The sequence below is a fragment of the Marmota marmota genome, unplaced genomic scaffold (genome assembly GCF_001458135.2).
Source record: "Marmota marmota marmota unplaced genomic scaffold, marMar, whole genome shotgun sequence".
Taxonomy (NCBI): Eukaryota; Metazoa; Chordata; class Mammalia; order Rodentia; family Sciuridae; genus Marmota; species Marmota marmota.
Window position 1 is genome coordinate 76,936,687 of NW_026000026.1, and position 22,929 is coordinate 76,959,615.

General features: G+C 34.0%; 1 protein-coding gene across 1 annotated transcript in view; it reads right to left on the reverse strand.

Annotated features, from left to right (window-relative positions):
• Nucleotides 1-7,120: 7,120 nt before the first annotated feature.
• Lars1 (leucyl-tRNA synthetase 1) overlaps nt 7,121-22,929 on the reverse strand; it is a 69,290-nt gene continuing 53,481 nt past the window's right edge. Inside the window, exons 24-32 of the mRNA XM_015485780.2 lie at nt 21,100-21,283; nt 19,839-19,929; nt 19,098-19,238; nt 17,866-18,006; nt 15,318-15,428; nt 12,477-12,587; nt 10,759-10,863; nt 8,783-8,878; nt 7,121-7,285 (exon numbers count right to left, since the gene is read on the reverse strand). Coding sequence (XP_015341266.1) covers nt 7,136-7,285; nt 8,783-8,878; nt 10,759-10,863; nt 12,477-12,587; nt 15,318-15,428; nt 17,866-18,006; nt 19,098-19,238; nt 19,839-19,929; nt 21,100-21,283 — 1,130 coding nt within the window. The 3' untranslated portion in view covers nt 7,121-7,135. The remainder of the gene's footprint in view (nt 7,286-8,782; nt 8,879-10,758; nt 10,864-12,476; nt 12,588-15,317; nt 15,429-17,865; nt 18,007-19,097; nt 19,239-19,838; nt 19,930-21,099; nt 21,284-22,929) is intronic.

A 22,929-nucleotide genomic window follows, 5' to 3' on the forward strand; every position in this document is an offset into this window, starting at 1 on the left:
TTTTTTCCCTATCTGGTCTGTTTTAAAGGTTCCTGTCTGTAGGCCATGGTTTTGGGATCCTCTCTGTCATTATGGTTTTTTTGTTTGTTTGTATCTGTCTCTGTCCCTTTAACACATGGGCAATAGTGTACTGATTCTATAGATTGTTTCTTGGGAAAGATCTTGGCTGAATGGGCCACCTATAGATGTAGAAGTGTCTAAGACGATGTTTTACTGTTATAAAAGAAAGATCAATAGACCATAAACTGTAATGCTTGATCTTTCACTGGATCCTAAGAGGCATCAACATAGTAACTCAATAAGGAAATTTTATTATCCCAATTAGGAAAGCTTATTGCCTAGTATTATTGTATCCTAAATATATTGGGCATAACAATGATATTGTGATTATATAGAATGTCATTGTTCTTATTAGGAGATGCATGTTTTAATATACTCAAAAATTAAGCGTCATGGTGTAATTTATTCTCAAATGGTTCCAAATTTTTAAAGTAACATTCTAAATGCAATATGATATCCTGAATCAAGATCCTTAATAGTACAGACACTAGTGAAAAAACAGTAAAATCTTTAAAAAAAAAAAAATCTGTATTTAGTTAATAGTAATGTACCAATGTTAGTTAGCTTTCACAACCAAACCAAGGTTATATAAGATGTTAATAGGGGAAACTGGGTGAAAGTTGTACAGGAACTCAGTCCTACAGATGCAACTTTCTTATAAATCTAAAAACTATTCTAAACTAAAAAGTTTATCTTACAAATGTGAGGGTAGAGACAGATAAAGCAAATGTCACAAAATACCAACAACTGATAAATCTAGGTGACAGGTATAAGGATATTTATTGGCCAATACTTTCAACTCTCCTGCAGGCTTTAAATTTGTCAAAATAAAGTGGTAAAATAAAGTTACAGAAGGGTAAAAGAATAGAAAAGGTATTCCACATGAACACTAACCAAAAGAAAACTGGAATTACTATATTATTTATTAGGCAAAATAGACTTGAGGGAAAAAAAAGACAAGTGTGAAAGAAAGAAAGAAAAACTAAAAGATAAAAACTTTCTGATTAAAAAAGCTTAATTTAGGGCTGGTAATATGGCTCAGTTGGTAGAGTGCTTGCCTCACATGCACAAGGCCTTGGGTTCAAACCCCAGCACCACAATAAAAAAAAGTTCAATTTAACTGCACATGGTGGTACATGCCTATAAATCCCAGCAATTCGGAGAGGCTGAGGCAGGAGGATCTCAAGGCAACTTAGTGAAGCCCTAAACAATTTAGTGAGGCCCTAAGCAATTTAAAGAGACCTATTTCAAAACAATAAAGAAAAAGAAAAGGGGTGGGGATGTAGCTCAGTGGCTAAGCATTCCTGAGTTTAATCCCCAACAACAACAACAACAACAACAAAGTTCAATTTATCAGAAAGATGATACAATCTATATTTATATGCAAAGTAGAAGCTGTCCACCCTATAAGGAGTAAATAAAGGGCCATGATAGATTTTAGTAAATCTAAGCAGAAAATGAAACAGATTTCCTAGATTATACCTAAACATCTCATAATAAGCCTACAAGGTAAGTGCCATTGTTACTTTGATTGTATAGATGAAACTGAGGCTCTGAGTAATTGCTAAGATCACACAAACAGAAAAATGGAAGAAATGGGAATCTAGCCTAGATTGCGTGACTTCAGAAAGTGTGATCTTGGGGCTGGGGTTGTGGCTCAGTGGTAGAGTGGCTCACCTAGCATGTGTGAGGCCCTGGGTTTGATCCTCAGCACCACATAATGATAAATAAAAATATTATGTCCATCTACAACTAGAAAATACTAAAAAGAAAGAAAGAAAAAGTATGATCTTGCCTCATTATTCCATACTGCCTGCCTCAAGCATAAATATGGTGATTTGCACTTGAGGATTTCTAAGGAACATTTCAGTTCTAACCTTCTATAATTTGCTTCAATAAATCCACAATAAAACATTCAACTAGGCTGAGTAATCCTGAATTATAAAATTAAATCATGAAATCCATTCATATGACCTCACAATTAGACATAAGTTTCCTTAGAATTATGAAAAATTGGATTTTCCCTATAATCAAATTCATCAGAGACAGAAATGTTATTCTGTTAGTCAATGCCTTACATTTTTTTCCTAATATGAAGAATGATACTCAGACAATATTAAAAGCTTTCGGCAAGAATAAAATAACGGCATGGTGTAGGCCTGTAATCCCAGTGATTCAGGAGGCTAAAGCAGGAAGATTCCAGTTCAAGGCCAGCCACAGCAATTTACTGAGACCCACATTAAAATAAAAAGAGCTAGATATGAAGCTCAGTATAATACCCTGGGGGCTCAATCCCTAGCACCATTAAAAAATAACAAAAATTATAGTCAGAATGATGTTTAAACACAATCAGACTCAAATTTGGTAAATTCAAATTCCTAGGAGAAAAAATTCTTTCTGTTAAAATACCTAAATTAGTGTAGATGAAATAAACTACTTTTAAACTACTGCTACTAGCCCTGAAAAAAATGTGATTGATTGTTAACTGGCTATATTAAAGTTTTTAAAAGTTTTAAAAAATACAGAACCTATTTGTTCTTTACATGAAATACTTAGTGATCATAGTTAAGTGAAAATATTCTCATTTGCTCTTTTAAATCATGAGAATTCCTTTCTTAAATAGAACTGGCTGTCTTATTATTTTTTTCTTTTTAAATAAGAAAGATAGCTAACTCCTTAAATTGATACATTATAAAAAGCTGTGTGATAGTCTAAACCTTCAAAAACAGTATAAAAGTACATCTCATAAAATAAGCATATTGACACTTGTGTTGAGGACTAGAAACTTCTGACAAATGGCAATAATTTGTTCAAAAAAATAACATAGCATAGCACAAAATTTATTAGGTCCATGAATCAAAGATGACTTGTGATTACATACAGATTTAATGGTTAGAAATGAAANCCGATTCTTTTTTTTTTTTTTTTAATTTATTTATTTTTTATTGGTTGTTCAAAACATTACACAGCTCATGACATATCATCTTCCATACATTTGATTCAAGTGGGTTATGAACTCCCATTTGAAATTTCCTCAAGCAATCTGGAGACCTCCCAAGAACAAATAACTTTTTTTTTTTTTTTTTGGTGGTCCTGGGGATTAAACCCAGGGCCTTGTGAATGTGAGGCAAGCACTCTACCAACTGAGCTATATCCCCATCCCCAAATGGGGATGTTTTACATGACAGAAAAACATTATAAATGAATACTAATGATGATTCTGGGTTTATATCTCATTCTAAGTGGAGCATGCCTAGTTATACTTAACCTCATCCAAAGAAACAGAAATTATTTTCTGAATTACATGCACCCCTTTCTAAAACAGACTGCTGGGTGGTCTGTAAGCTACACTCACTCATGTCATCTTGAGAGTATGAAGTATGAGAGGGATAAGAGATAAAAGGAGACATTAATGCAGCTGGTGTCAATATCTGGAATAAAAGTTATCCAGGCATTCTGTTATTTTTAGGAAACAAAAACTGAAGAACCACAAGTTTAGACAAGAAATCTTGGGGCTTACAGAACAACTACCTACCATGAAAGCAAACTCTGCTGGAGAGTCTTTGGAGAGCCTCTGCAGAGACCATACAACCTATACTCAGACATAGCACAAGTCCTAAGCAGCAGGCACAATCTTTAAGACAGTCATGATCTTACTTGGGAGAATATAATTCATTTTCACAACCATTGCAATTCATACTGTACATCAATGGTACCAAATATTTTGCTATAGAAGCAGTGATAAGTCTTACCAGCAGATTTTATATATAAGGCCTTTTTCTACTGCATCTTAAAATCTCTCTCTTTTCTCTCTCTCTCTCTCTCTCTCTCTCTCTCTCTGAAACAATCCTCCCTCTTCACTTCTAGAAATTCTAATTCAAACTATTTCAAATAAACCTTAATCAGGCCTCTAAGTGACAAAACACATTTACTTTGATGTTTCACCATGTAGTTCATTAATACCAATAAATTCTTGGTGCTTTCTTTGTGGTTTTACTATCTTTTCTTATCCCACACTTCTCTTATTGAAAATGTTGAAATTTAAGTCTGCAACTATACAAGATTTAAGGCACTTAGAGAAAAGATGAGAGTGATTCAAAGTCCCTAGGGATTGATAATGTGAAATGGAGTCTTTCACCTCCAACTTATTAGTTCATTTGTGGCATGGGTTGTGAGTGATTTAAAGTCATTATCATCAAATAGTTGCTCAATGGCCTTTGTGGAGTGAAATGATGGCTTTAGCGTAGTTCCTACTGGTCCTAGATCATAATCACCTTCAATACAATTGGCAGTAATTGGACAACTTGCTGGCTATTGCAGCAGACAGACTAAGAACTATGTTATTGAATTTAACTTCTTATCCATCTCATATACTTAATACACTCAGCCCTCAAAGGTATCAAAGTATCCTGAGGGCTTCTGGAAAAGTATCAAGGTTAGATCTCTTCGGTAGATTCTTACAGGAATATCAATTTCAAACTCCCCCTAATGTTTCTGTTTTCTAAAATTTACAGCAGTTACCAACACCAAACTTAAAACACTATCATCATACTATTCACAGCCACTATGACAAAGAACCTAAGAATTATGCCAGAGGCTCCATGAGAAAAGACAAGAGATAAGAAACACATGTCTGTACAACTCTGAAGAACCTATTCAGTGATACACCTAAGTATATGCAATTTCAATACAGGAATGCATCCTCTCATGGGTTACAACCTTATGTCAATCCTACCCAGTGAATCCATAAAAATACCTATTTTCTTTAAAAGACACTAAAGTTACCAGGCACAGTGGTGCATGCTTATAATCCCAGCAGCTCAGGAGGCTGAGGCAGGAGCATCTCAAGTTCAAAGCCAGCCTCAGCAAAAGTGAGAGGCTAAGCAACTTAGTCAGATCCTGTCTCTAAAGAAAATGCAAAATAGGGCTGGGGATGTGACTCAGTAGTTGAGTGCCCCTGAGTTCAATCCCCAATACCAAAAAAAAAAACCACTAAAGTGTTCTTCAAAGCTAAGGTCTAAGGTCTCTTCCTATTATGAAATCCCCTCATGACTGAATACTTGCAATACAAAAATGACAAGTCACAAAATGGCTTCTTACATATTCATATTTCTATAAATGTTCAAGTTCTGCTTCTTATAGCCTACACATTCTAAATGACTGAGCTACCATTCTATTTTATATAGTTTCCTAAGGTAGCAAAATAAATGTCTATAACAACATGGATGAATCTTGAAAACATTTGGTTAAGTAAAAATAAGCTAAACACAAAAAGAGTGAATGTTGCTGGGTACAGTGATACATGCCTGTAGTCCTGACTACTCAAGAGGCCAACAGAGGGAAATCACTTGAGCCCAGGAGGTTAGAGCAGGCCTGGGGAACATAGTGAGATCACCATCTCTTAAAAATAGTATGAAAAAGCTTATAAATAAAATACACCCAATAAATCTAATCAAAAGATTAAAATACAAATATTCCATTCATGAGATACCTGGAATAGTCAAATACACAGAGGAAGAAAGTAAGCAGTGGTTACCAGAGACTAGAAGGAGAAAGAATAGGGAATTCAGTTTAATAGGTAAAGGGTTTCAGTTAGATGAGGAAGATAAAAAATTCTGGAGATGAATGTTGGTGAGTTACACAGCAATGAGAATATATTCAATGCCACTCAACTGTATACTTAAAAATTATTAAAATGTTAAAAATATGTGTATAAACAATAAAATCCCTAGCCCTAATATATACCTAGTGATGATGATCCATACAGAGTAAACACACAGTTGGTACTTTCCTCCTCCTGATATACCTTTCCCCTCACCATCACATATATAATTTTCAAGGCACATCCAAAAAAATATTTTCTCCATATATTCATCCTTGATCACCAGAGATGGAAATAATCTCATCTTTTTGTGTGTGTGCTATATGTTTAATTTGTGCATATATAAATTTACCACTTGTAGTTCTTAAAAGTCATTGTCTTGTATTTGTAAATCATTAGAAATTTTTTATACTGATAGGAAATGGCTTAATCCATTTCTGATTGCTCTCAAAAAGAAAAGAGAAGGGCTGGGGATATAGCTCAGTTGGTAGAGTGCTTGCCTCACATGCACAAGGCCCTGGGTTCAATTCCCAGCAACACATACATACACACACACACACACACACACACAAAATAAAAAATGGAGGACTGGCAGTGTAGTTCAGTGGTCAGTGCTTGCCTAGCATGTACAAAGCCCTGGATTCAATTCTCAGCACCCCAAATTTTTAAAAAAGAACAAACAATAAATAAAATAAAAAGGAGAGAACATGCAAAATAGACTCTCAATATTAATTTTACTTCATAATTCAGAAGGAAAACCATATAGACAGACTAACTCCCTTCACACTCTGCCCAAGACCTGGCTAGGTGATGAAAAAAGGAAGTAAAAAAATTACTACACTGAATCTAATCACAGAAGACCTTGATCAGAAATTGAGATTATTATTTTACTTGTAGGCACATAATTTAGAAGAAAGAATATGAACTTTGGAGTTAAACAGACTCAAGTTTGAATTCCACCTCCAAGATTTACTAGATGAACAAACTTTTCAAGTTACTTAGTGTTTCATTATGTTATCTATAAAAAGGGGGCAATGATATCATCTATGTTATAGGACTGTGAAAGGATTAAATGCCTAACAAATGGCAGGCACTCGAGAACTTTTATTCTGTTTATCTTCCTTCCTTCCCCAAGAACAGACCCAGCTGGAGGGGTTAGTTGAGAATATTAAAGGTGTGTATTCTTTATCCTAAATTACCTCTGACAAACAGAAATGAGTTGTTACAATTCTAGAGCTAGATGGAATCTTGAAAAAATATCTAACCCTGTTTCCTCATTTTGCTAAAAATCACAGCTTAGATGACAAAGTCACTAAACTAGTATCTAACCCGAGAATCCTAAAAAGAATGTTTCTTGATTCTGGGTTCAACACTCTATATTACACAGCTATCCATAAGCAAGTCAGTTACTTTTCTTTCTCCCCTCTGCTTAAAACTAATCAAATTCACAAGTTACTGCCCAAAAGTGAAGTTTCAGGGAAGCCATTTACCTTTAATTCCTCGGTCCATTTTCATTAAACGCCTGATTATAGAATCACAGTTATCTCCTTGTCTGATTTCAATTTTGGTTGAGAAGTGACCATTGGATGGCTGGGGATTTACCAAGGAAATCTGCACACCAGGCTAGGAAAACAAAGAGTGTATGACTGTTAGAGGAAATCAAACCTGAATACTGCTAAGGAAAGGGGAAACTCTGCTACACTTTCAACTCGGTGAAAGAAGACCTAATTCTGATATTCTAAAATCTTGACTAAGACTACTCAAATGAAAAACCATGCTTATAAGCAGACACCTAGATAAAAATGACTACAACTACAAATATCAATATCGATGATAGACAAAAGTAATAATTATTTTCTCTTCCACAACTACCACCATTTGTTGAGCTTCTATACATCATGTATTGTACTAAACATTTTTTTTAGAATAGTTCTATATCCTGAGAGGTAGTTCTTTCAACTCTTATTCACAAATGAGAAGCCAAGAAACAGAAAGAATGAGTAGCCCATTGTCACAGAGGTAGTGACAGGGCAAGGATTAAACACAGTTCTAGATCATTCTACCTCTCACAGGGACTCTGTTGATTATTTCAACAGTAAAAGACTTAAATACGGGCTGGGGGTGTGGCTCAAGCGGTAGCGCGCTCGCCTGGCATGCGTGCATCCCGGGTTCGATCCTCAGCACCACATACCAACAAAGATGTTGTGTCCACCGAAAATTAAACAATAAAAATTATTTAAAAAAAAAAAAAAGACTTAAATACACAGTAGCTTAATGGAATACTTGGTAGTAGCATGAAGTAAACTCATTTCTATCTATCTCCAAGGCCCAAAGAATTGCATTTTTGAAAACTACCACATCTGAATGTAATAAGAGTATCATTATACAATGATAAATTCAAGGTTTCCAGGATTGTGAAAATTATTCTTTCAAAACAGGGTTTTTCTGTTTGCAAAGTTTTCAATTAAATGTGGAAAAAGTAACACATCTAAGTCCTCTGTTTATCAAGATATGAAGGGCATCATGTATACTCAGTTGTAGTATACTGGACTTCGCCAAATGCTGCCAATCTGAATGGATCCTTGGAGGCCAAATAAATAGAATCTCTAAAACCTCAAGACCTTTTATTTTACCAATGATAAACAAAATATAAAAAAGTGGGGAGGAGGATGCAATTTTAACATAACAAGATGATGTACTGATGTGGTTTATACCAAAAAACAAAATTCCTGGAATAACAATCAAATTAAGATTTATCTAAAGTTTGAAAAGCTCCTTTTCACTATTTAAAAAAGTCTGACATTTAAATTGCTACTATATTATTTTTAATAAACACCAGATTCTGAAACTCATATTATTTTTATTATTTTTAAAACCTCAAATAAGATCGGATACCATCCATAAAGAGTAAAGTGAGGAAAAGTAACTACTGTTACGACCAGGGAATTAGGAGACCTCAACTTTAGTTCCATTTCTAACTGTGACCTGGAACAAATCATCATGTAATTTCTCTGGACCATTCTTCATTCCATCTTTAAAATGATGGGCTTAGATGTAATGACCTCTAAGGTCTCTTCTAGCTCTAAAATGCAATGGTTCAATAAGATTCCTTCAACTTACTTCTGTTCTAAAAACATTAAGTGGTTTCCCAGGACAACAGTCTTCCCTGACTTTATCTTCTGCTTCAGAGGCAAACTTGACTTCTATATGTTCTAGCTAAATAGAGGGGGAAAAATGGAAGTCATTAGTATCACTTAATATGATTGAATCACCACCTCATTTCATCAAGAGCACAACTAGGTTTCCCACTTAACATGAAATGGGCTGTGCAATTTTATTATTTTCCAAATAAACATTAAATAAAACCTGTGATCAGTTATTTAACCCTCATCTTAGATGTCTCAGAATATTCTTAATCAAGTCATATTTATCATTTCCTATAATGAATTCTGGCATCTATATGGCACATAGAAGAAAAAGGAAATCAGGAGAAAAAGCTTATACTCAGGGGGTGCTGGGGTTGTAGCTCAGCGGTAGAGTGCTGTCCTGGCACATATGGAGCCCTGGGTTAGGCCCTCAGCACCACATATGAATGGATAAAATAAAGTTATTAAGTTATTGCGTCTAACTACACTAAAAATATATATTTTTATATATATATATATATATAAAGCTTAGACAAATTCAGAAATATGTGAACGATTACAAATACATATACATGAAAATACGTTAATATTCAACTTCATTAACTCATTTAAAATAAAATACTTAGGACAGACAAGAAGGTACATTCCTATAATCCCAACAACTCAGGAGGCTGAAGCAGGGGGACTGCGAGTTTGAGGCCAGCCTTAGCAACTTAGCAAGACCCTCAGCAACTAAGCAAGATGATGTCTCAAACTAAAAATTTTAAAAAGGGCTGGGCATAGATGAGTGGCAAAGCACCCCTAAGTTCAACCCCCAATACCAAAAAATAAAATAAAATAAAATAAAAGGTTCAAGGGTTGGAGAAGTAGCTCAGTGTTAAAGAGCAAATGTTTAGCATGTGTAAAATAAGTTCAATCTTCACCACCAAAAAAATAAAAACAATAATAAAATTAAATGTTTATTTAGAATAACTTTCTTCCATCTCTGTATGAAACAATTTTACTGAAACTCTAAATCTGCATCATTTTTTTGACTTGTATGTCTTCATTATCACTGGAACCATTTTGAGTCTCTAACAGTTTTTTGAAGCAAATTATTTTCCCTTCTGCCTAAGCTGTTTGAGAGAAAGCATTTTCAGAATATATATATATGTAGTTATGATTGATAACAAATCATAAATCACAGATTATGTGAATCTGAAGTTGAACTGAGGGAGGGGGAAAAACAATTTACAGTGTTCCGTAATAAGAGACTTTTGTGGGCATTTAAATATAAGGTCTCTCATTTTCTTAAAAACAATTTGGGCTGGGTGTGGTAGTACACACCTACAATCCCAGCAACTTGGGAGGCTGAGGTAGGAGAATCTCAAATGCAAAGCCAGCCTCAACAACCTAGTGAGACCCTGTCTCAAAATAAAATATAAAAAGGGCTGGGAAATGTTGCTCAGTGGTTAAGTGCCCCTGGGTTCAATCCCTAGTACCAAAAAAAAAAAAAAAAAAAAAAANTTCTCAGCACCCCAAATTTTTAAAAAAGAACAAACAATAAATAAAATAAAAAGGAGAGAACATGCAAAATAGACTCTCAATATTAATTTTACTTCATAATTCAGAAGGAAAACCATATAGACAGACTAACTCCCTTCACACTCTGCCCAAGACCTGGCTAGGTGATGAAAAAAGGAAGTAAAAAAATTAAGGAGAAAATCTAGACATAGTTAGTTTTTACACGTAGGATAACTGATAAATGAAACATGATGACAGCTCATTATTATTCTTTCCGAAAATTTTATAGCCTTCTCATTCTCTTACCCTTCAAATATTTGACTGAATATAATTGGCAAAAATACTAAACATAGAAGGTGAAGTTTATAAAAAGGCTTATTATAAAATTCAAAAACTGGGTCATGGCTACTATAATTTATTAGTAACTACAATCCCTAGCCCTCTTACCTCAAGGGAATTAGTCAGATATACTATATTCTCCATAAGCACCGTCTGTTCATCAAATTCCAATTGCAAATCTAGAACACGAGGCCCCATTTTCTCCACATTTTCCTAATAGTCAAAATGTTTTTGAAAAATAAAATTGCATTAAAAAGACACTGAAAAGAATTTACATCCTTCAAAGCAATCATTTTTCTCTCAATTGATAAAATCTTTACATTTCAAGGGGCTGGGGCTCAGTGGTAGAACACTTGCCTACCATGTGTGAGGCACTGGATTTGATCCTCAGAACCACATAAAAAATAAAGAAAGAAAATAAAGGCATTATGTCCATTAGTACTAAAAATAAAATAATAAATGCCCCCCCTGCTGCCAGGCACAGCACAGCACATGCCTGTTTAAAAAAAAAAAAAATCTTTACATTTCAACAGTTAAACAAAAGGCCTTGGGCTCTTGGAATCACACAAATATATGAAAAATATCCCTACAGGTAATCAAAAAAAACTTTTTTTTTTAAATCTTCTAAGATACCAAACAAAAAAATCTTGAAAGTATTCCCATAAACTTTAAAGAAAAAAAAGAAAAATTCATACTATATAATAAACAATCTTACACAAAAAAAAAAAAATACTTTTTTTTGGTAACTTTTTTTAGTCATTGATGGACCTTTATTTATTTATTTAGATGTGGTGCTGAGAATAGAACCCAAGTGCCTCACACATGCCAGGCAAGTGTTCTACCACTGGGCCACAACCCCAGCACCCCCCAAAATTCTTAACTCTAAATTAAATATTTGTTGTACAAAGTGTAACCTTCATGATCCAAATTCACAAGCACAGATATAAATGTCTAGAACACATTGCACTTACATGATAGTGACCTGACATTATTCCTACTATCCAGTACTTTAGTTTACCATTTGCTATAAATTAATACCCCTACAGTCAGGAATGTGTTAGTTATGCAGAAGTGGGTCCCTGAAAAAAAGATGAATTTGAGTTTGTTCATCTGTAATCCCACCTACAAAAGAGACTGAGGGAAGAGGATGCCAAGTTTGAAGACAGACTTGGCAACTCAGTGAGACCTATCTCAAGATAAAAATAATAAGGGTTGGGAGCATATGTTCAATCCCCAGTATGGGGGGCAGAGGGGGTTGGGGATGGGATAATTTGCAGGGCAAATCACCAATATTATTTAAAATATATACACCATGCAAACAGTCTGACAGTGCTTCTTTAAAGCTAAATGAAATCCTAAAGAATCCAACTCTTCACAACAAAAACCTACCTGGCCCAAATTATCTAGAGTCATTGTTGAGAATCCTTGGTCCAATTACTATAACCAATGTTTACTCTAACCTACAACTACACAAATGTAGAATCTTGGTCACAGTAATAGGATCTAGTAAAAACAGAACGCTTCCCCCTCAAACTAAAAACAAGAGAAGGAAGCATAGGAAGGGAATAATTTAGTACAGCAATTCTAAACCAATTTTTCTTCCATAATACATATTTTCACATATTCAGCAATCCCTCGGGTAAACCCAAAATCTGATAGCTCATTTCTTACTACCATTGATTGAAAAGTGCTATTTTAGCAGATTTCGGGGAGGGAGGAAAGGGGAGCACAGGGAGAGAAACTTTGCCCAAAGCTTTTCTCTGTCCCTCTGCTGTCCTGCCTAAGTATTACTCCAGTGTCCCAGTTGTGAAAGGTCCACAGCTTACCTTAATCATGGCAACAAACGGCATCACTTTCTTCATGTATTTCTTCAATTCTGGCAAATTACCTAATTCAGTAGCAATGACTTTGTTTTCAGGCAATTTTCCACCATTGGTCTAAAATTGGAAAGGGGACAGAGGAATATGAAGAAGTAAGCCAGACACAAAATGATGGCTCTACCAGTCTACTAGAGCAGAGCATATCTGCAGCCCTCAACATCATGGCAAAGTGAAGGCTGAATGAACAATGCAGAAAGGAGTTTTCAACTCTAAATTTAGAAGATACATTTTCTTAGTTTAAAGGAGAAAACCAAGTGTACAGCACTGAATATTTAGTCTTTCTTACAATAATAGCAACTCCAGGATTGTAACATTAGTTCCTATCTAGTAAGAACAGAATATAGTCTTATAAAGTTCTTTATCTTCATTTCATTAGTCATATTAAAATGGAAAACTAAACAACTATCATAAAGATTTATATAATGTCTGCTTTTGAGTGTTTTTAAATAAATTGTTATTACCAATGTGAAAAGAAAGAATTCCTAGTTACCAACATGTTAAAAATATTGTCATTTTGGGGCTGGGGCTCTAGCTCAGTGGCAGAGCACTTGCATGTGTGGGGCACTGGGCTCAATCCTTAGCACCACATTAAAAAAATTAAAAAATGAAATAAATAAAATAAAGGCATGTTATCCATCTACAACTACAAAAAAAATTAAATATCTTGTCAGTTCTATTTATTAAAAATTAACACATATTATCATACATTACTAATATGCACCAGTCCGAAATGTGCTGACTGAATCTAAATCACTTCCATAAACATCAATGGCTCCTTCAATTTAGTGAGAAATAAAGCAGGTGGTCTTTTCAGAGTTTTGGGCAACTTATTTTTTACTAGTTGTAAAAGTCAAGGGCTGGGAATGAATCTAAATGAAAAGAAACATATACAAAGATTTCAAGGAACCTATTTTCATTTAATTCTAACCTTTACTAAAATTCATGGGGAAAAAAATATTTTCTCCACTTGTCAATGTATTTCTCTGAAAATATGAAAGAAAAAAGAGGATGGGAAACACTCCTCTTCCTTACATCACCAAAAAGGTGCCATATTTAACATAACAACACTCTTGATTACAAATTAAGATTTTTTTAGTTCTTTTGGATGAAAACGAAACTTTAAAAAGAAGCTGATAATGCCAAAAAATGATGTTGTTTCAAAACAACATAATATCTAGTCAAAGAATACAAAATAAATATTTAATTTCTGAAAGAACTGAGGCGATGCCTTTTTTAAATACCTGAGACATCATATACTACTATATTTGATTCTTCCACTGGTCCTCTGATTTGCTGGTTTGAATATATTAATCCACTGAGTTACAATTTCATTTTCAAAGTTGTGTTTATCTTTTACTTGCCATAATTCAAAATCTGCAAGTCTATCTTCCATTTCTATTACCCACAACCAAAGATACAAATATCCATAAAAATAGATTCACAAGGTATAAAAAAAGGCTCTTCACTTTCCATCAAATTTTACAAATGCAAAAGCAGCTTTTCTGAGTATTTCTTAATTAACTAAGTAGTTGGCAAAATTCCAGTAAAGATCTGGAAATCTGGGCCAGAAGCAATGGCGCATGCCAGTAATCCCAGCGGCTCGGGAGGCTGAGACAGGAGGATCGCAAGTTCAAAGCCAGCCTCAGCAAAAGCCAGTTGCTTAGCAACTCAGTGAGACACTGTCTCTAAATAAAATATAAAAATAGAGCTGGGGATGTGGCTCAGTGGCTGAGTGCCCCGAGTTCAATCCCAGGTATATATATACATACATACATACATACATACATACAAACAAAATTGGTCATTTAAAAAATAGAACTCAGGGGCTGGGATTATGGCTTAGCAGTAAAGCGCTTGCCTCGCACATGCAGGACCCTGGGTTCAATCCTCAGCACCACATAATAAATAAGTGAAATAAAGGTATCATGTCCAATTACAACTAAATATATATATATAAATAAATATATACAGCATGTATGAGGCCCTGAGTTCGATCCTCAGCACTGCATATAAATACATAAAATAAAGGTCCATTTACAACTAAAAAAATATTTAAAAAGATCTGGAAATCAGAGCTATGGATTTCTTTTTTGTCATCACTTCATTTTCACCATAATCCCTATTTTGTTCAGGCTCTTTCTTAAGGGCACCTTAATGGTTTGTGTCTACTAAAAACTGTATTGGTTACCTGAGTAAAAAAGTACAAATTATACAAGATACACTATGTTCCCTATTCTTTGAATGTAAAAGAAAAAGGAATTTTTTTTCCTTTAGAAAATTTAGAACTAAGTATAAATTTTGAATTTATTTTATATAAAACCATCGTATTGCAAAGATACTTTCCAAAAACATCTTTGAACCTTACCTTTCTATTATCAAATTAAAACATTTTTTTTTCAAGTTTGGAAGAATGAAGCTTCAATTTACTTCAAATATAACAAGGTTAAGGCTTGAATCCCACCTTTTAAGTCACAACAAAGTCAAAAGACAAACTCTGTCCTTTTGCTCCATAATTTTAACCACATATATGAAAAACCCCCACCTTTTGATTACATTCAACTAGATCTATTTTTATCCAACTTTTAGAAATGATGAAAATAATAGCAGCTTTTCCCTCAGAATTCATTTATGAACTACCAAGGATAACAAAGAAATGATCCCAACCTGGATGGACTTGAACAAAGCTACCTGTCACCTTTCTCCCAGACACTGCTAACATCCTAAAAACAAAAACAACATAAGCAGGACACAACACTGTCAGGGAGGAAAGTCCACTAAGAGCCTCACCTCAAAGTGGTTACGCAAAACCAACAGAGTTGTATGCTGCCAAGGTGGATAGTTCTTCGCCACATAGATGGTGCAATGTGAGGGCCTCTGAGGTGGTTGCTTGTCAGTCTTCTACATAGTAGAAGCAAAGGAAAAAGCATTCATTGGCTTTTATATAAATCAAAACTGAGAACACCCACTCCCCAGATGCACACTACAACTGCCTTTACCATGTATGAATATACATCTACAGAACTGTATTAGCAGTGAATATAGCAATACAAGTTTTAGTCTTTTGTGGGGCAGAGGGAGTGCTAAGGTTGAACCTAGAGGCATTTTACCACTGAGCTTCCTCCAGAATTCTTTTTTTATTTTTTGAGAAAGATTGCTAAGACTGGCCTCAAATTTGTGATATTCCTGCCTCAGCCTCCCAATCCACTGGGATTATAGGCATGTACCACAGCACTCAGCTCATTGCTCAGTTTTGATTGGGTTGTTTCTATTTAGAGTTGAGCTTTGACGTTCTTCACATATACTGAATACTAAACCTCTATCAGACAAGTAGCTGGAAAAGATTTTCTCCCATTTTGTAGGCTATCTCTTCACTCTGTTTCTCTTACTGTGCAGATGCTTTTTAATTTGATGCCATCCCATTTATTGATTCTCGCAATGGAACAGAAACGACACAAACACAAACCTACACAGCTCCAATCATGTAATTCTTGATAAAGTTGTCAAAAATGTACACTGGGGAAAAGACAGCCTCTTTAGCAAATGGGCATGGGGAAATTATATATCCACATGAAAGAGAATGATTTCCTATGTTCATATATGAATACATGACCAGTAAAACTCTACATCATATACAACCACAAAAACGGGAAGTTAAGCTGGGTATGGTGGTACATGCCTGTAATCCCAGCAACTAAGGAGGCTGAGGCAGGAGGATTTAAAGTTCAAAGCCAATCTCAGCAATTTAGCAAAGCCCTAAGCAACTCAGCGAGACCCTGTCTCTAAATAAAATTTTAAAAATAAAGAAAAAAAGATGGGATGTTATGTTCCACATATGCATGATATGTCAAAATATACTCTACGCCATGTATAATTAAAAAGAATTTTTAAAAAATTTAAAAAACCCAATCAATAAATGGGCAAAGGAACTGAACAGGCACTTCTCAGAAGAAATACAACTGATCAACAAATATATGAAAAAATATTCAACATCTCTAACATCTAGAGAAATGCAAATAAAAACTACACTGAGATTCCATCTCACTCCAGTCAGAACAACAATCATCAAGAATATAAGCAACAATAAATGCTAACTAGGATGTGGGGGAAAAGGTACACTCATACATTGCTGGTGGGACTGCAAATTGGCACAACCACTATGGAAAGCAGTACGGAGATTCCCAAGAAAACTTGCAATGTAACCACCATTTGACTCAGTCACCCACTCCTCAGTTTATACCCTAAGGACTTAAAATCAGCCATACTATAGTGACGCAGTCACATAAATTTATAGCAGTTCAATTACAGTAGCTAAACTATAGAAACAACTTAGGTGCCCTTCAACAGGTGAATGGATAAATATGGTGTGTATATACACACACACACACACATATACACACACACACACACATACAATGGAATACTACTCAGCCTTAAAGAAGAATGGAATTATGGCATTTGCCAGTAAATGGATGGAACTGGAGAATATTACACAGAGCAAAATAAGCCAATCCCAAAGAAAAAAGGCTGAATGTTTTCTCTGATATGTGGATGCTAATTCACAATAAAGGGGCAAAGAAAAATAGAGGCATTTTGGACTAGACAGAGGGAAGTGAAGGGGGGTCATGAAGGTAGAAATGATAGTAGAATGAATCGGACATTATAACCCTATGTGCATATATGATTACATGACCTATGTAACCCTACATCATGTACAACCAAATGAATGAGAAGTTACACTCCATTTATGTATAATGTGTCAAAATGTATTCTACTCTCATGTCTAACTAATTAAGACAAATAAAAATTTTAAAAAAGAAGAATGAAACTAGATCTGGGCTGAGGTTGTGGCTCAGATCCTCAGCACCACATAAAAATAAATAAATAAAATAAAGGTATTGTGTCCAACTACAACTAAAAAATAAGTAAATATATATATATTATTTTATATATATATATATATATATATATATAAAAGAAAAAGAAACTAGATCCTTATCTCACACTCTGTATAAAAGTCAACTGAAAATGGACCAAAGTGGGCTGGGGCTGTAGCTCAGTGGCAGAAGCTCTTGCCTAGCATGGGTTCAATCCTTAGCACTGCATAAAAAACTCAACAAAAAAAGGCATGTTGTCCATTTACAACTATTTAAAAAAATTAAAAATTTAAAAAAAAAAAAGTGAATCAAAGACCTACACATAAGACCAGAAACTTTACAACTGTCAGAAGAAAAAACTGGGGAAACACTTCAACATATGGGTACAGGCAAAGATTTCCAGAATTAGACCCCTACAGCTCAAGAAATCAGACCAATAACTTTTAAGGAATAAACTTCACCTTTCCTTTAGCTGGCATCACATAGTTCTTAAGTCGCAGTCTAAGGTCATGTGCTACTTCCATGAGATACTGTGAGGAACGTATCAAGGCTTCATCCACAGGACCCGCCACCGGCCATAAAGCATTCATAATTGAGTCAGGCTTTTAAAAACAAAGAAAGGTTCAGTGAGATCTGACAACATAACTATTTTACAGTTCTTGCTTACAGTTTCATATCAAGGGTACCATCTGTAATTGTGTGCACAGAGTTCAAACCTGACTACACATAACACACTTTTACAGACCCTGATCTAATGTTCCCTAGAATTCAAGCTGTGAAGTCTGAGTCTACATTCTTAATTAGCATCCATTTGTACAAGCATATTAATACCCACACACATATGCTCACTTTCAAAGAAAATTATGCAATGCTAATTTGCTTAAATTTAACCATTATTATATAAATTATGCACACTCCCAGTTTTTATTCTATTAATACATCCAGTATTGAAACTATGGCTACTCAGTATATAGATCATAAGCATATTTTTGCATGGTTCATGCACTGAAAAAAAAAAAGAGCCCAGTTAGTAAGACTGGAAAAAAGTTATCAAAACAGCAATCTATCTGCAAGTCTGGGAAAAAAAATTAAATTCATCTTCAGAGTAAGAATGCTAATATAGTATCCTGAATATACAGTCCTATATATATGCCTAGAATTTGATAATAAGAAACTTATGCTAACAAATGCTTCTATTTTGATTTATAAGCACCTCAAAACCATTGTTTTATATCTTTCTCAATGTTTTCACCTTTTTTCAACAGTTGAAATACACATAATACAATGCATAGCTGAATACATTCAAATGTATTACAACTTTTCTTAACAGATGGGAATTAGGTGAAACACTATCACAATTTTAAAATATATGTATCATTTATATACAAATAAAGGCACATATACAATTTAATTGTTTTGTTTAGTTTTTTTAACATGTTGTAATAATTAAGATGATGAATCCAGTATTATTTTTAAAATACTCATTTTCAGATTTTTTCTCTTTTTTTAGGGGGTGGTAATGGGGATCAAATCCAGGGCCTTGCACATGCCAAGCCTTGTGCAAGCATTTTAACACTGATCTACTACTTCTATGCCAGCTCTTCAGCTTTTTCTCTTAAGTAATATTATAATCACAACAATTGATAAGGCCAAAAATTAAAACCACTCATGACATTTTAAACCTGTAAGGTACCTTTCCCAGAAGTGTCCAGATGTGCTCACACAAATGCGGACAGAATGGAGCCAAAAGAAGTGTCTGAACTTCAATAAAGCGGAACACAAGATCTCTGTGCATGCCTTCTATGGCCAATTCACGGTATTTATCTTTCGCAGCCTATAAAATTCAAAATTATTTACCATTTCCCTCACTTCTTTAAAACAAAAATTTTTAAAAATTTTTCAGTATCTTATATTTAATGCAATTTTTAAAAAGTTTTTGTTCTTTAAAAATTCCATAATTAATAATTATAAAGATTTCATTTAATCTTTTAAAATTTGCAAGTAAATCTATATCAGTCTTTGCCTAAAGAATATTAAGTTTTTTTTGTTTTTTTTTACCTTAAACACTTGAAATGACAATCTTTAAGAAATACTGACACCTTGTGGAAAACCTCAGAAGATACTGGCTTTCAAAAAAACAATTAATTACAAATTTTCCTTCATTATTATCAGCTTTTAAATCTTTTCCTACAAAGTATAAGCTGATTTTTAGATTTAATATTATTAATATTCATGATCAAATAAGAGCAGAATTCTTTATATTAAATGAATACAAGAGAAAAAATATCAAAGAAACACTTAAAAAATCACAAGTGAATTTAAAAATTTCCTAACCAGATTTTCAGCCTGTACTTTAAACATGCAATTAGGTTATAGCAAGGGAAAAACATACTATATTCATAATGACGTGTTTTATACCAAAAAAATAGCATACCTGAAACTCAAAAAATCCTGTTTTCAAAGCTTCTTTAAACATCATCTTTTCATAGTTTTGATCTGTTTTTATAATTCCTGCATTCATTTCACTATTGATTAGAAAAAAAAAAGTTACTGCATTTAAAGACAATTATACACAAATACATATATTTACATACAAATATATATTTATATATACACAGTATATATGTATATGTATATAAAGCTGCTGCATACACTAATAAGCAATAAAATGAGAACACTATCTAAAACATTTAAAACTGCTCAACAAAAAACCATCTTTGTTCTCCTTAAAACTAATTATTATAGTTTCTTTATTGTTTATTCACCATTAAGTATTGCCCTCTTTTACGTTTAAGGTTCCTGCTTATGATAGCACAGTTAACAATGTTTGTTTAAAATTCCTTAATGGAAACTCTGTTTTGAAGCCCATGAAAATAGCTTAATTTAAGTCATAGCCAGGCCTTAACTGCTATATTTCAAGTAACTGATACTGAATATTAGGAAGAAAATTTTTTTCTTACCACCTCAGGCCCTTTTTTTTTTTTTTTTAATAAACCTTGTTTATTTGTGGTACTGAGGATCAAACCCAGTACCTCACACATGTTAGGCAAGCGCTCTACCACTGAGCTACAATCTCAGCCCAGGCCCTTCTTTATTTAGCCTAAAGTGACACCAATCTTTTTCATTGCCTATCTTTGCACTCCACATACTGTAAGTCAAATAACTATTATACCCTTTCCATGGTTTGACATGATTTCTCCTCTCCCTGTATATCTCCTATTTATTTTTCAAAAACATCCAGAATTCACACATCTCCCATGAATTCTCTTTATCCCTATTATTGCATTTACAATTGGTTGTTTGTCCTGCTAGACAACAAAGAATCATTTTACTCATTTTTTTAACCTGCAGAAACAGTATAGGAAAATGGTTATATAAGAACAGGCTTTGAGGACAGAAAAACAAGTTCATATACTAAGTTTTCAATTACTAGCTTCAAGGTATTTAATGCAACAGTTTATTTTTCTAAGCCTCAGTTTCTTAAATAGAGTTGATAATATCTTTTCCATATAAAGTTGCTTTGAGGCTAAAGCTAAAGATGCAAAGTAATTAACATAGCACCTAGCACAAACAAGCCTTCAATAAATAGTAGCTACTATTATCATGTAACTTATTTTTAGGGAAAAAAAGAAAACTTAAAAATGCACCACCACTAAGTATTAAAAAAAAAAAAGCGTTTGGGACCCATACATTACCTTGCAAAAACTTTATCATTGAAAGTACTGGCAGGACCACTTCTTAGGCTGTCCCAGTTGGCAACCATTTCTTTTACCCATTCCACCCAGGTATATAGACGGAGAATACCTGCATCTGCCATGGCTTCCACAAAGTTGGCATCTTCAACAGTGTCACCAGCATCAGCCAGAGCCAAGCGCATTCCTGAAAGAAGGGTGAGGGGAAATCAAGTAAATGAACTGATAATATGGTTACTGAGTATCAACTATGTCTCTAGTTAGGTACACAACACATAACACAGGACAAAGTCCACATACACATTAAGAAACAACAATTGGGGCTGGGGCAGTAGCTCAGTGGCAGAGCACTTGCTTCCCATGTATGAGGGAGGGAGGGAGGGAGGGAAGGAAGGAAGGAAGGAAGGAAGGAAGGAAGGAAGGAAGGAAGGAAATCACAATTGTTTTAAAGTACTGTACTGGACCAACAGCAAAAATAAAAATCACCAAAAGTAAGAACCCTAACAATGCTGTTCAAATATTTGAACAATCTATATTAATTTACATACATTTAGCATTAATATGTGCTTCTTCTCAGGCATATTGAGCTAATGAGATAAAGTGATCTTTAATAAGGCAAAGGAAGAAAATGATGAATTAGGGATAGACATTTCTTTGTGGTTTCCCCATCAATATCTCAGTCTCATTTAAAAGTAGAAAAATATTATGGTATTTTTAATGCATGAGAACACACACTGTTGCTCTATGTATACAAATGCTTATTCAATTTCTCAGTACTAAAATTACTTTGTTTCAGTTTTCAACTAATAAAACTATTTTTTCAATTCTCATCTCTTAGTACTAGCAAAATCTTTCATTTGAAAATACAAGAAAAAAATCAAATATCCATCAATAAGCCTAATTTTTTAAAAATTATAGGACATATATCTACAATGAAATGCTATATTGCTACAAAAAAAAGTAACTCACAATAGTCCAATATAAGAATTGCTAAGTGAAAAAAGGAAAAATACAGAGCAGTAAAGCTACTTTCTATATCCTAAAGGAGGAAGATGAGAACATGAAACATTAAATTTTATATGCATTAAATACTTCACACACAAGGTGAAAACATTTTATCTTTTTACTTTGAAACAACTTTACACTCAACTAAAAAAATCACAAAAATCAGTAGAGAATAAATATGTATCATTTACCCAGCTTTCTAAATGTCAACAACTTACATAACTATAGTATCAAAACCAGGAAGTTAACATTAGTACAATATTATTAACCAAATTATAGAACTTATATAAATTTTACACCATTTCCCCTAAGATCTTTTTTTCTACTTCAAGATCCAATTCAGGGGCTGGGATTGTGGCTCAGCGGTAGAGCGCTCGCCTAGCACAGGCAGGACCCAGGTTCGATCCTCAGCACCACATAAAAATAAAGGCTTTGTGTTGTGTCCATCTATACCTACCTAAAAAAATAAATATTTAAAAAAAAAAAAAAAAAGATCCAATTCAGAAATTCACATTGCATTTCATCGCTGTGTCTCCCCTTGTTCTTTTCAAATCTATGACAGTTTTTTAGTCTTCCCTTGTCCTTTATGGCATTAACAGTTTTGATGTCAGTTATTTAATAAAACTGCTCTCAATTTTAGTTTTGTGTGATGTTTCCTCATGAGTAGCCTGAGGTTATGAACCTCTGGTAAGAACACCACAAAAAAATGTTGTACCCCCTCTGAGTATCCTATCAGGAAGGTACATGATATTGATATGACTTAAGTACTGTTACTGCTAACCTTGATCACTTGGCTATGCACCAAGCATTTCTACTATAAAATTACTA